Source organism: Benincasa hispida, chromosome 3 (assembly GCF_027475165.1).
Source record: "Benincasa hispida cultivar pf3 chromosome 3, pf3_genome.v1.1, whole genome shotgun sequence".
In the NCBI taxonomy this organism is placed as follows: Eukaryota; Viridiplantae; Streptophyta; class Magnoliopsida; order Cucurbitales; family Cucurbitaceae; genus Benincasa; species Benincasa hispida.
In genome coordinates, this window is record NC_143480.1 from 53,977,763 (window position 1) to 53,992,647 (window position 14,885).

A 14,885-nucleotide genomic window follows, 5' to 3' on the forward strand; every position below is an offset into this window, starting at 1 on the left:
GTTCATTTTAGTCACTCACTACTCGTTAGAGCTCTTAATGGGTTATATGCCTTTCCTAGCTCCTCTTGGCCTGAAAGGACATAATTCCTGGTTAGATTTCTTAAAATTCCTGTCAAAATGCTTCAAGTAGTTTGTTTACTAGTGAAACCTTCATCAACAAGATCAGCATTACTAGCGAGATAGTCATCATGAGCGAGAGTATCCTCATGAGCAAGATCAAGCATTTTACTAGCAAGGCTTCATCATAGTAAGATTTACCACTTTTAGCGAGATTTGTGTCTACACCAGCGAGATTCTCTTCTTGAGCGAGATTCAACACAAAACTAGTGAGATTATCATCCTGAGCGAGATTCACATCTTTCTTATCTCGTTCTTGCTCTCCATGGTGAGCTGCTTGCTTGATCTTCCCAAGTAGCTGCCTGTTTACACACCAAATTCCGGTTTCAACTTCAAAAATTTATAACTCAAAATCCATAACTCTTTTCAAGAAACTTCCTTCTACAAACTTGTTTAGAATTGAGTTAACTTTCTTACCTTAAAATATCAGCCCTAAATTACTTGTAATTTGGTCTGTAGCTTCCAATCTTCACCCCTGCCCTTGATTAATATGAGAACCTGACCCTTCTGCAAATTCTTTACTTTTTGTTCTTCTTCCTATGAGATCTTTCTCCGGTAGACCAACCTCAAAAACTAGATTCTCCTAGTTTTCGAATGGCACCGATCTCACTTAATTTGCTCGAGTCATTTGCCAAAACCGAGCTTCTGAAGTTCTTCTTCCTTTTTATACTTTCTGCCGCCTTCCATGATTGAACATCAAACCGCCACCTCATCCAGCATTACCTTAGTGCTTCCGGCCTTTCAATTAATGGTTCTCTTCAATTAATTTGTTTTTCCTTTCTTTCATTCGTAATCCCTTGTAAATAACCATGGATCTCCACTTCAATTATTTAACATAACATTCTCATGGCTAAACACACTTATATGGGAAATGTAGAATTCAGGGTTTACACTCTCGCTCTCTCTTTCCTCTCTCTCACGTAGATGGATCTTCTCTCACTCTACAACACATAACTGCTAAGATCAAAACATGCACGCGTAGCAGAGAAATTAAAAATCCATGAAGAAGACCCTCAACAACACAATTACACGAAGAAGAAATCCCATGGAGCAAATGAGGGAGAGGAAGGAATAAAAAAGAAGAAAAGAAAAATGGAGATGAGGAGATTGACAAGGAAGGGGAAGGGAGAAGAAGAAACAAAGAGAGAAAATTGGTAAGAGGAAAGTGGAGGGAGAAAGAAATTAAAGGTAATTTTGTAAATTTAATTGATGATGATGTAAATAAGAGGATAAAATTAAATTTAAAAATTAGGACAAAAATTTGAATAATTGTTTATATAGTAAAACTGTTGAAAATATTTTCAAGTATAGTAAAATACTATCTATCATTGTTAGATGTTTATCACGGTCTATCACTTATAGATTTTAAAATTTTGTTATATTTATAAAAAGAAAAAGTTTACCAACTTTCCAAATTTAAAATGGAGTCTTTTGTACCATTATCTCCGTTCGGCGGAGGTTCGAATTTCCACTCACCACCATTTGGGAAAGGAATAAAGATGGGTTAGACAAAGACCAAGCAGCCTGAGTGCAGTGGTTGAAGCCTGCTGAGGCTAAGTGTGGCCCATAACAGAAGAGCCAACAATCAAACGGACCCATTTCAAAAGACGATATTTTGTAATCATCAGATCAACAAATCCAACTTTTTCTCCACACAAACAAACCAATTAGATCAAACCATCAACACCCAGATACAGAATTGAATCATTCAACCCCACTGTTCAAAATTTTTGTTCAATCTTCTTTCTTTTGAGAAGAATGTTGGTGGGTCATTGTCAATCACGCTTAAGCGCGCTTTGAATTAGGGAAGTTCTCGTTTTCCATCCTCCAATGGCGGCTGATCCTCCAACAGTACAAACCGCTTTTCACGAAGAACCCCATTGACCTCCTCCGCTTGAAAATCCCACCGTTTTTCGTTTCATCCTCTGATTTCTGTTCTTCTTCGTACCCATTTTCACCGACCCACGACTCATGTTTGTGAACAGCGTTCTTCAATTATTTGTCTCTGTCTTCCCTTTTTTCCCTCAATCACTTTGCCCTTTTCGTTGATTGTCTTATTTTCTTCGTTTTACTCGAGTTTTCGGTTCCCTTTGTTCGATTGGATGAGCTTGAGCCGAATGTTGGAGTTTTGAAGGACTGGAAGCAAACTAACTGGTAATAATCGCAGCACATCTGTATGTTCTCTGATCTCTTTGATGCATTTTTAAGTTTTCCCTAGTGCCGTTTTTTTGTTTCTCTATGCAAATCATTTGGTTTCTGATTTGGAATTTTTGGTCTTGGCATGCTAATTTGACACTCGAGGGAGTACGATTGTTGTGAGAATCGTCACATTAAGTGGTTGCATCATTTCTCCTTGAAGAAACCATTAGTTTCCTTTTGCCTTGTTTACTGATTGAACTTCTGTAACTTCTCTTGAACCCTTGAATTCCGTGTTAGCAACTGTTGAACACTAGTTAATGAGGTTGTTGTTCCAGGGTTTTAGTATCAAAATTGGGGATGGACCTTGTGGTTGACATTGGTTCTTTATTAACTCCCATCATGGTGCGAGAAGATTTTTCCCTCAATTTACCATGTCTCTGGCCTTAGGAGGTGTTTGGGGCACTGAGTTATGAAATTTGAAGTTAATATATCTAAGTTAGTAAATTTGTGTTGGGGGTATAGAGTTGTGAAGATGAAGTTTCTTGATAAATGCGCATGAGAGAGAAAGAGGTGAAGATGGAGTTTTTCAATAAGTGTGCAAACTTCAATAGTGAACACTTAAGAAGTTGGTGGAGTTGAGTTATTTAACACCGATTTAAAAGTTTTCACAGCATGTGTATTGATCAAATCTTTTCATCACTGGGGAGGCAACGGAGGAATATTGGACTTATACCATGCTGTTGATGAAAGGGCAGTTCAATTTAGATTGAGATAAGAATATGGTTAAGTTTGAAGTAAAAGAGAGTGAACTGAGGTTAGGAATGAAGGGTAAAGGTGTTATCTAATGCTGCTTATCTGATGTTCTTCTCTCTTTTAATATTTTCTCATCCACGGGTTGGAGAGTGTGGGGAGTAGTTGTCAGTCTACTCGAGGAAACACTGATGAGGAGCGGCTCGTGACAGGTTTCTTCTGAAGTAATAGATAAATGAAACTCTATCAAATGAGAATGAGAATACAAGACAACATCGATAAAAACATGGCCACAAGTGCAGTAAACTATGACAAGGCAGCGTTTAATTTCTTTGCGACAAGTTCTTATGGCATATTGTTGAACCAGTGTGGTCAATCCAATCCAACAAGGCGTTTGATGTCTCTTATTTAAAAGGGTTGTTTGTCTATATAACTTGCATTATGTGTTCTATCTTTGACTGACGACTTTATTTGAACAAGATCTGATCTATACGTTGTACAATCGTGTCTTTGAGTTCTAAGGAGACAAGTATTCCATCTTTGACTGGACTTCAACTTATTTAAATCTAATTTGGTCTCTCCTTTAATTTAGGTTATTGTTTCACCACCTTTTGAACTTCATGTTGGGTTTCTGCTGTTCATTATTGTGCTTTCTGGTCTCATTTCAGATGGACATTGACTTGCAAAGAATCTTGGAAGAGTTTCCTCAATCGACTGCTCATGTCATCATGAACAGCAACCAACGAGTCGACGAACATAGTCCAATTCAGCTGCCATCTTGTGCATTTTGCCAAAGAGTCCTAGTACCTGACAATGATGCCACTGGTGAACCTGAAGCCATTGATGTATGTGGCGATTGTAAATTTTTGTTACTTGAAGATGTTGAAACCCCTGTACGGGATTCATATCACAGGACGACGTCCAGAGGAAGAAGAACTAGGTATGGTAGTGTAGAGTCTGCTGAAAATCTTTTTTCACAGGAATTCACCCATATGATTAACTTGGTGAGGCAAAGGCAATCTAGCATCTCCAGCCATGGGGATCGATATGCAGATGGTTCGAATGCTGCTGATTTCATGCAGCACTCGAGTTCCCATACAACCCCTAATCAATCTAGAAGATGGCGGCAAGTGTACTCTGATTCTGAAAATGATGGTTTAGATAGTTTTGACTCTATGTTTGGGGAAAGTGAATCAAATTTCAGTTTTGGGCCTTATAGACATTCTTATGGTGATAGTGATGCTGTTTCCTATAGAACTTATGGGGGTGATTCTGATGCTTCCTTGGATGGACATAGTTTCTTGGATACAGACATTTTTGTTCTGCCAGGTGAGGGATCTGATGTCGATACTGATACAGACATTGATCCCATGCGTGCTGGTGTTGGCCATTGGGACTCAAGTGACGAGGAGGATGATCATGGTGAATTCACAGAAGCGGACACAGAGCAAGAAGTAGAATCTTCTGAAGCTAGACCTCAACTTCAAAATTTTCATGTTTCTAGTGCTCCTGGGAGAGGTATTTCGAGCAATTGGAATGAACAGTTTTCTTCACCTGAATATGAGGGTTCAGCTCCTGGGCAAATCAGGAGGAACAGGCGATTTTATTCGATCACCAACTATGCACAATCAGAGTTACTATCTTATATTGGGGATTCTGGTGAATATCTTGACAGACAGGTTTTCGAAGAACTGCTCGAGCAAATTGCCGAGACTACCAGCTCAAGACGGGGAGCACCTCCTGCAGCCATTTCTATTGTGAAAAATCTCCCACGTTTGGTGATTTCTAAAGAACACTTGAAGCATGACACTATATCCTGTGCAATTTGCAAGGATTTCTTACTTGTAGGCGTTGAAGTGAATCAACTGCCTTGCCTTCATCTGTACCACCCTTCCTGCATCTTGCCGTGGTTGAGTGCCCGGAACTCATGTCCCCTTTGTCGTTATGAACTTCCAACCGATGATCGGGATTATGAAGAGGTAAAGCGAAGTAGTATCAATACTGCAGAGATTCATGGACTTCAGCCTCGAGTAGTTTCACTCGAAAATCCCCGTGACTTGAATGTTGGAGCAAGTCCAGCGTTTGAAACTAGCCAAGGAGAGGATCAGACGAACATAGACTCTGCAGTTAATAATAGTAACAATTCAGGCAGAGGAGGTAGACGACGCTGGCTGTTTGTCGCTGCTCCGATAGTTGGTCTTGTAGGTATAGCCCTGATGTTATGGTTTGGCAATCCTTTATGTGATCAAAGAGTTTCGGGAGGTCAATTTACAGACAGAAGGCAGCTCAATGCTCGCATTGCAGATTCGTCAAACCAAAGAGAGAACAGAACTAGGAGATGGTGGTAAATCGCCTAGCAATCGCCAGGTTTAGTTCAAAAAGTCGATCTAACATGAGTTTTCTTGTTTTGTTGATTTTCCAGGATTGAAATCTAAGGTTTTCAGCATGTAGTTCAGTAAATTTCAGTTTTCCCAAGTCTTGAAGTGGAAAGAGTTGATTTAAACCCACAAAACAACTTGTGGCTTGCTTGTGGGCACAATGGGGCAGTAATAAACAGGCCAATTGGTTTGATTGTGAATGTATATACTTCCTACAATTTGTGTAAATAGAACTATATATTTGAATCAAATAGATTTGCTATATGATCATCATCATAAGGATGTATTGTTAAGAAATATTTTAATAAACTTATTAAAATATAAAAGGTGGCAATAGATGTCCATGGATGGCTTCTCCATCCTTGATCCCCATTTTATTCTCTACCATCGTGAAACTCCTCATATAACTTCACTAGAATTAGAGCAAGGATCCCTTGTAGAAAATTCGAGAGATTAATTTCACTTTAACCAACTAAATATATATATAACCTAAATTTAGATGACCAATTCAAATATATTCATTATCTTAAATTATTATAATAAACATTAAAAAAAGAAAAAAAAAAAGAGAAGAAAAGAAGAATCCATGGAAAACATATGGCAACCTATTTTGGGCAAACATTTATATTTCCCAATAAGTTTATGATATAGGTGGCAATGTATACCAAGTACAATTAACATAATCTCTCTATTCACATCCCCATAATCTGTTTTTCCATGTGATCTACAAAGCATGAATTATTCAATAATAGAACATCTCTTCATACCGTATTGAAACAGCTACTAATTCGCTTAGCTTTATTATGATGCAATCATCTCAAACAAAAAAATATTATTTCTAGACAATATTGGTCCTCTCTATAAGTAACGAATGACAAATACTTAACAAAAAGTAATTGCAGATGGATTGGAATATGAAACGTATTCACAATGTTGCAATTTCTTTAGAAGAGTATCCTGAAATAGAGGATGAACCACCCAGCCATTGAGACGACAGCAAATATATGAACCCAGAAAAGAATAGCAGCAGAATCTCTACCACAACCCCTTAAAGTAGCCACAGCGCCTACAAACAAGAATTTGCTTCATGAGTTTTAAGCCTTAACAAGCTTCACTATCTTTTTCAGGAAAGGAATAATGAGGCAAACATTGCCAATCAATTTGTTTCGACTGACCAGAGTATTGGTTCGTCTGTTCTTAGTCGTCAAGATTGGAAACTTACTCGAGAGGACAGACGTTGGCATTGAATGCTGAAGAAGAAGAACGAATCGGAACATCTTATCATCAGGAGGAAGGAAGCCAAGCTTGTCAGCCAACATGACAATGCCAAGTCCTGCAGGAGGTACCAAAACCAACCGTGCAAAAATAATAGCAGCAGTTGTCCGTAGCCCGAGTTTCGAACTTCCAGGACCTGCCAGAAAATTGAGAAGTTGTTAAGTTCTGTCTTGAAATCAAAAGATTTTTGGGTGGTTTACATGATTCTACTAAACTAGAGAAATGGTTAGATCACTAATCAACTCAAAAGCTTGAGCTGATGGGTTATAGTAAATTTAATCATATCCAAAACTTCAACATTCTCCTTCCTCCACACGAGACTTGAAAATTTTGTGAAAGACCTAACAAATAAAAAAGAATATTAATTGGAAAGGAATGCCATTATAAGAGTTCGAACACAGAAATTGCTACTCTGCTATCATGTTAAATCACCAACACAAAAATTTAAGTTGATGGGTGACAATAAATTTAATTATATCAAAGTTACGTGTAAAGTTACTCATGAAGATGATGTTCTTACTTTGCAAAAAACGTCTCTTCAATTATAATTGGAACGGCACTAACCTTCAACGAGGTTTCCTCCCAATGCCAACAGGATGCATGGAATCATAGCCTCCCTGACAACCACAAGCGCTGTTAGATTGTATTGGTAATGAAAATTTATAGTTATATACCCCAATAAATTTCCCCACATTCTAGTTTTCAAAATCATCTCATCCATAACCTATCTTTAAAGATTACAAGTCCATATCTGCCTTGAAATCCAACTCAAGGTTCAAAAACACACTATTTTAGGAGATTACAATATTTGCTCATATACTACAATTACTTTATCATATATTGCTTAGTTTACTATAAGAAGTATGTACACTTTCTCCATAAATATAGGTAAGGTTATATATCTAACTGCATGTATAATGATTTTTATATCCTCCTACTTAGTCATTATTTTGTTCACTGTTGTTCTAAAACCTATTCAGGAACAGAATCTACGAATGACATTATAAACACGGAGATACACCTGATTAGAGACAAGTCTTAAGGTGGAGCATATATGAACTCTGTTCCTTCCCCGATGCACTTTACTTTTGCAGATGCAATGTGGGACAATGCCACAATTTGAACTAAAAAATCTTCCTCCTACAAGGAACCAAACTTCAATCTCTTGTGGGACAAAACTTTTTCTGCAGGCTCTAGACAGGCAAGCTTCAATCCATTCTTTTAAGCTCCTTTCCGAAGAAAAAAAAAGAAAAAAAGCCACACTAAACACTTACATATGATGCAGCAACCAAATTGGATAAACCATTAGCAAATGTCCAATCATTACCCATCGATCATGAAAATCACAGCAGACTCAACATGTTAGGATCTTCCACAGGTCTAATGCTTGAGATGCATGCCACAAATGATCCTTTTATCACGCAGAAAATATAGCCTCATCTCCTAAATAGCTAGTGGCATGTCAAACAATTAACCCTAACCATGAAAGCGTCTCCTAACAGAAGTAATAATACTATTATCCCAAGAGTCTCCTGACAGGCCAACCAACACTAGTAACTCAATAGAAGGAGCATTAGAACAGGAGGAATATAAGAGCATGTAAGCAACACACACACAAAGGACTGATAAAAGACTACAGGAGGCTCAAAACAGCAGAAGTCTACTATCCTTTTTACCATTGTTTTTTTTATTCGCAACAAAATAAGCTCCGAGAGTTCCCAATCTTTTCAACCTGGTAGACACGGATGGCAAACCTTAATTTCCAAAACAAGCAGACGTTGGAGAGTAGGAAATGAACTCCAAATAATAGACACAAAACCAGAATGCAGATCTCAAGTCCAAAAAAGGAAAGGATCTCTTGTTTTAAGATTTTGAAATCTAGATACAAGCTGCTCTAAATTTTTCTTCATATGCCACCTTGAAGACTTTGTTTTTAACCTGAAAGCTGCAAGAATAATAATTTCAGAGCACCAAGGGAGGACTTGTAACTTAAACAGCACCGTAACGACCTAAAAAGGAAGCACAAGGAGGCTGGAGAAGAAGAAGGTATTAGGACAGTAGGCCTCTCGAGATTTCAATAGGGTACGATATTACCCACTTCGTGAACCCACATGGTTTTGGTTTTGGATTTTTCACAAAAATCCTTGTACCAATAAAAATGTTGCCTTTACCAAACCTTCTCCACTTCAACCTGATTGTGATTTGGAACTATGCCGGCATCCTCAACCAGAGGAATATAGAAATTAGCCAAAGCAATACATGGAACATCTGTTAATGGCTAATTCGAATCCTTACGACACGATCATCACAAACTCTAGGTATTTGAGCTCTTGACTTGAAACAAAAACCCAAAGAAAACCTTAAGATCAAATATTAGATCAAATATTTAGGAATATAGAATTTTATGTGTAGGCATCTAGCAGCCATTCTAAATAATAGACTAAAAGAAACCCTCCAAGAAAAAAACCACAGTGAGTTGGTGCAAACTCATCGATGAGCAAAGCAAAAGAATTACAATACTAAATAAAAAGAAAAATTGCTCTTCACAATTTTCCAGGATTTACCCGAGCATTATGCAGCTATCAGTGAAGAAAAATAGTGGAGCATCAGGAGTAAAGACCAATCGCCTTAAGAATGGTGTTGCACCCAAAATCATAGCTAGGACCTGTAACAGATTGCATAATCAATTAAGAATGGTGACAAAAGAATGTGGAAAGATGTCTGAATCTGGAAGTTCAGAAACCTCACCAATTTAACAAGAACCCCAAAAGCATTAGTAGATGAACAAAAAAACATTACTCTTTAACTTTGGGATAAATATCTGTTGTCCCCAAAGGGACAACTTTAGGATATATCTTCTCATTTGAAACTGTCTCATATTTATCATTATTCTTTCTTTTTCCCCCTTCATAATTTTTGCCTTCACAAGAGAACAAACCCAACTCACTTTTCTCGAGTACATCATTTCAGTTTACAGTTTCAAAAGAGGATGACCATGAAATTTAACTAGCGTTCACTAATTATAGTGTGATTCGTAAAACCAATTATAGACTACAATACAATAGAACACAGATATATACTAACCGAAGCAACAATAGGAGGCTGAAAAATTTGCTTGAGCTTCAATTTCTCATACCAATACACAAGGAAGCCCTTAGTCTGCATCCAAAGGAAAATTATGAGAGACGGCGCCAAGTTTGTATTTTCTTTCTGATGTAACGCATGCATGAACAAACTGACATTTAAGCTAACCTAATAAAGCCCAAAAAGAAAGTAGTGATCTAAATCTTCGTAATTTTAGAAAGAATGATTTTCTACTGCTTAGCTTGAACACAAATAAGAAACATGAAGCCAAGGACTGACACAAGTGATCTAAAATTCTTCTGACAATTTAACAACATATTAGTTTGGATAACCAAGAGTAGGTTTGTTACCATAAAACCATGACTAAGGCAACATAATTTAACTGATGAATAACCCAAAAAAAACAGAGCTTAGTTTTCATTACACTAAGAGTAGATTTGTTTCCATAGAACCATAACTAAGGCAACATAAATTAACTGAATAACCCGAAAACAGAGAAGCTGCTCAAAATCGAAGATGACAATATTTACCTCCATTATGTTAGGTGCAGACTAGCCTTATATTGGTTAAGGAAGGGAGAGATCCATGGTATATCAATTAGGACAATTATCTTCATTGGAATGAAGCCTTTTGGGTGGGGTCTTAAAAGCAAAGTCATTAGGGTTTATGCCCAAAATGGACGATATCATACTATTATGGAGATAAGTGGAGGTTTTGTTGTCCTTGTCCATTGGTATCAGAGCTATGGTTTAAACCTAGATGTGTGGGTGAGACCCTCAGCGATTTCAACCAAAAGGAGTGAGTTTTGTGGATGAATTCCAAAAGTGGTTGAGATGCAGTAAACAAGTAGGTTTTTATCAAATCAGATGGATTTGTATAGAAGGTAGACCTATCAGGTCGGGTAGACTGACAAGACTATATCTTTGTTTGAGGGGAGGAAATTAAGGGTGCGATAGGTGGTCGACACCAAGTGTATTCCACAAAGATGAACTATGGTTGTGCTCTATTTGGCTTTGCTATGGGCCTTGATAAAGAGCAAACTCTTGTAAGCGGTCAGGAGTGGACGACTGAGGAGGAGACTAAAGATGGTACTTTATTTGAGAGGATGATTGTTAGGTGCAAACAAAGTCCAACATTGATTAGGGAAGGAAGAGACTCATAGTATATAAACGAGGACAATTATCTTTATTGGTATGAGGCCTTTTGAGTGGTTCCAAAAACAAAGTCATGAGGATTTATTCTCGAAGTGGACAATATTATACCATTGTGGAAATAGGTATAGCTCCCGTTGTCTTTATCACTTATTCATATTCCATGTCATATTAGTATAAAATAATGTCATTTTAGTCTTAAAATTCTAAAAAATATAAAATATGCTATTATAAACTGATTAATAGAAATGAGCTTCACCGTGAATTCATTAAACTGAATACGACAATGCGCAACAAAGCAAAATAAAGTCTCTCACCCCTTCCTTCTTAGAAGCATCTGGATATGTTGAAGCTACCTCCTGAACGAGCAAGGGAACATGCGCAGGTGTACTATCCTTTAGCAGGTTCTTAACTGGAATGCGTTGATCTTTGATGTCAAATGTACCCTCAGGAGGAGGTGCCAACATAGCATAAACATAGGTGTAGAGGATAATTGCACCAACCTTGACATTAGAAATTAATTGTATAGGTATTATATAGTATTTCAGTTGAGTAAACTTAGCTAAGGTTGATTGTTAGGAATAAACGTTTTTTCTTTTTTTGTTATTATTATTATTATTATTCTAAAAAACACAAAGACATTGATAAGGTAAAAATTTCCTGAAAGAGTTACAAAAAGGCACCCCATCTTGAGTTAATTGCAAGGGAGAGAAAGTAAAAAAAGAATTTGATTGTGAATATCAATTAGAATAATGGTACATATCTATCAATTACTTCATTCCACTCTCTTTCTTTTTCATTAAAGCGTATATTTTTTTCCTTCACGCCATGGGGCCTAAATTATAAAAAGAATTTGTTACTTAGGAATGAATATTAGCCAAGTCATGGATGGGATAATCGGTATTTAGAATGATATATGATGGAAAGTAATTAAAAGTTCAACACAAAATAATATCCAATCTTAGATAAATGCACTGGTCCAAACGAGTCGAGCCAAAAATGCAATAAAACCCACCCACTGGCCAAATGAAATATAAGCAATCCCATCAGTGCTACACTTCTCTGCATCACCAAAAGGATTCAACTCGTCTCTACATAAAGCTGCAATGAGAACGAGAGGCACATTTCCAATGTTCCCTGAACCAACATCAGAACGTATAATTGCAATAAGAGGGCATAAATAATACGTTCACGTGTGAAAACCAAATCATGAAGATCAAGTAAACATTTTCACAGCATATATACAGCTACTGTATTTTAAAGTACAGAAACTCTATGATGATTTTTTCAATCCACTCTTCATCTTTCACATGGAAAAGGGAAAAAAACGGGTGAATTAAGACACAAGTCCAAGGATGTTGGAATTCATTCGACACAACAGGAAGTGTTTATTGACTATTATTACTTAAAAACTGATTATAAAATGCACGTACGATGTACATTTCAGGAGAGGGAAAGGGGAAAGGAAACTCATCTTTATTATTCAATCATTGTTATTTCCATAACATTAATGATATGATTATGCCATTAGCACACTGCCTTTGGCAGGCTTAGTAACAACTTGATATTAACTAACTTCTAACTAACAGTCAGTAAAGATTTACAAAAACAAGACTGAGTGGAGGCAATGGCGCAGGCATGGGTACCCGAATTAGTCAGGGTGAGGGTCTCAGTACCGGATTATCCAAAAGAAAAAGAAAGCAAAAGACTACAAAAACAAGAAACTACTAGTAGGAATAAACTCATCTTGAGTTTTAGGAAGGTAAGGAAAATGTATCAAGTGGATAGTATATACTAGCATCTGTCACATAAAGCCATTTCGATGGAAATTCCCTATTAAACTAGGTCTGCCTTGATTGAATTAGCAATTTTGGAACCCTCAGATTCGTTCCTTGGTCCATTAAGTTCTTGATAACGTATACTCATTTGAACAACTCTCCTAACTTATTTGCCTGCAATTGTCAATTGATGTCTGGCCAGCATGATTGATTCATGTCACATGCAGCACGAACCACACAGTGCCATTTAATTAGTGCACACAAAATTGATGCACAATCCGGGAGAAGAGAAATATTATTCTAGTTTTTTAACTATAAACTGACAAGCCATAGGGACTAACAGATGTCTGAAATAACCAGCCAGCCAAGTGACAGAAACAGGAAACAACTCATACTCCATACAAACAAATTATGTCCAAGTACTATTGCAAGATCAAGCGGTTTACCAATTCCAATTTGTACAATCGTGAACTTGAAGAAGGGGTATGGAGGACGAACAATTATTGCAACAATTAATCCTATAAGGGAACCTGATATGGAAGCCAGAACAACATTTGCAGGAATAAACCACCTACGTATAAGGCCACAAACGAGATTAGATAGCATGTTCTCTGTAAAAAAAAGATTCAAATCAAAACAAGAACGTGTGTATATGTATATTTAGCACCCACCATTTAAGCATTTTCTCGAGAGTAATAGTTTGCCCGAGCTGAGAGAATATTAAACATGGAAGCAAAAGCGAAAAAACCAACTGCAGCATAGAAGTAAAGAAAGAAAAATCATTCCGAGTCCATCTAAATACTATTCATCAGAACTTCAAATCAGCAGCTATGCATCTGGAAAACAATACAGAGTTCGTTCAGTGTACAGATTAGATGAAATTTAAGCAAACATACCCCATTCAAAAGTTTCCTTCCACTTGCAGGCAAGATGTTGACATATTTAGATGCCATAACAAAACCCAGAAAGCACATGGTGAAAACTTTGGCTATGGGTAGCACTGCAATCTTAATAGTGACAAGCAGAGAGTTCCCTCCCGCCTGAACTTCTGAGACGATGGCTGAAAGAAATGTTTCCATATTCACCTCCACCAAACAAAACTCAAAATCTGAAAGTCGTTCTATATGAAATACGGGTTTCTTTGTAAACCCCAAAGTCCAAACGGGAACAAATCTCAGAACCCAAGCTCAATCAAAACATGAAGTTCGGGAACTTTGTTTCTCAGTTTTCCTGATCACAAGACGAAATTTGAACCTATCAAAATAATACCCAACAAAAAAATGAACAGAATAATTTAAGAATCAGAATAAAAAAACGATGAAGTAGAACGATGAAACCATTTCGGAACCGGAAGTAGCATCACAAACAAAACAACACAAAATAAAAACTTAATCCAGAAATAGAATGTCGAAAAAGAAATGTTGACAACGACACAAATTTCTTGAAAAAAACATTCAGGCACTGGGACAGAGCTTCATCAAACACACATATTAAACCACAAACAGCCATAATTATTAAAACAAAACAAACCCGAGAAGCCATAACAACAAATCAAATCAGTGCCAGACAAAGAGACGATTAACGATTAACGAGAAAACACTTACAGAGAAATAAGAACAAATCCTAATCTGAAATAAAGAAAAACAAATTCAAGGGAAAGTGGGTAAAGAGGATGAAGATGAAGAGTTTGAAAACAGCTCTGGCCTCTGGCAATGACGATTAGCGGTGCCTGGTAGTAAAGCAACCGCGCGCCAAATATTACGCTGCTTAATTCCCCCTTTTCGTCGTTGAAGTGGAATCTTTCACAGCACAATCCGTAGATTGAAAACGACTTGCGAGATTTGACATTCGTATGCCACAAACTAACGATCTTATGAAGCTCAATACAATGAATTTAGTGGTTGAATTACGAATTTAGCTACGAAAGTTCAAAAAAATTTCGATTATGTTCTTGAATTCTCTCGGTTTCAAATTTACACCAAATGCCAACAATTAGCACAAAAAAGTATGCTCAGATGAGAGATTTAGTTTAGTTTAATGGTTTATTATTATTATTATTGTTGTTATTATTAAAAAGTTGTTTTAAATGGGAGATTTAGTTTAGTTTAATGGTTTATTGTTTTTATTAAAAAGTTGTTTTAAATGGGAGGACGACGGAAAGTATTTTTAAATATAATAAAATGTCACTATTTATCTTAATAGACATGGATAGA

General features: G+C 36.8%; 2 protein-coding genes across 6 annotated transcripts; one reads left to right on the plus strand and one right to left on the minus strand.

Annotated features, from left to right (window-relative positions):
- The first annotated feature begins 1,576 nt into the window (after window positions 1-1,576).
- Window positions 1,577-5,663, plus strand: LOC120073372 (RING/U-box superfamily protein). 2 transcript variants are annotated; one of them, XM_039026191.2, is made up of 2 exons: window positions 1,577-2,291; window positions 3,675-5,663. In XM_039026191.2, exon 2 carries the CDS (start codon window positions 3,675-3,677, stop codon window positions 5,352-5,354), a length of 1,680 nt encoding a protein of 559 aa, XP_038882119.1. In that variant the 5' UTR covers window positions 1,577-2,291; the 3' UTR covers window positions 5,355-5,663. The 2 variants fall into 2 exon arrangements, with proteins under 2 accessions (XP_038882119.1, XP_038882118.1); XM_039026190.2 differs by having other exon boundaries at window positions 1,715-2,271.
- A 329-nt stretch (window positions 5,664-5,992) lies between these two features.
- Window positions 5,993-14,681, minus strand: LOC120073373 (Auxin efflux carrier family protein). Of its 4 annotated transcripts, none has more exons than XM_090312142.1 (11): window positions 14,377-14,681; window positions 13,569-13,902; window positions 13,344-13,423; window positions 13,119-13,243; window positions 11,910-12,031; window positions 11,212-11,397; window positions 9,744-9,818; window positions 9,224-9,324; window positions 7,224-7,276; window positions 6,607-6,795; window positions 5,993-6,450 (listed from the first exon to the last, which is right to left on the minus strand). In XM_090312142.1, exons 2-11 carry the CDS (start codon window positions 13,749-13,751, stop codon window positions 6,329-6,331), a joined length of 1,236 nt encoding a protein of 411 aa, XP_090168268.1. In that variant the 5' UTR covers window positions 13,752-13,902; window positions 14,377-14,681; the 3' UTR covers window positions 5,993-6,328. The 4 variants fall into 4 exon arrangements, with proteins under 4 accessions (XP_090168268.1, XP_038882120.1, XP_038882121.1 ...); XM_039026192.2 differs by having other exon boundaries at window positions 14,277-14,515; XM_039026193.2 differs by having other exon boundaries at window positions 13,569-13,926; window positions 14,277-14,425.
- Between the last annotated feature and the right edge of the window lie 204 nt (window positions 14,682-14,885).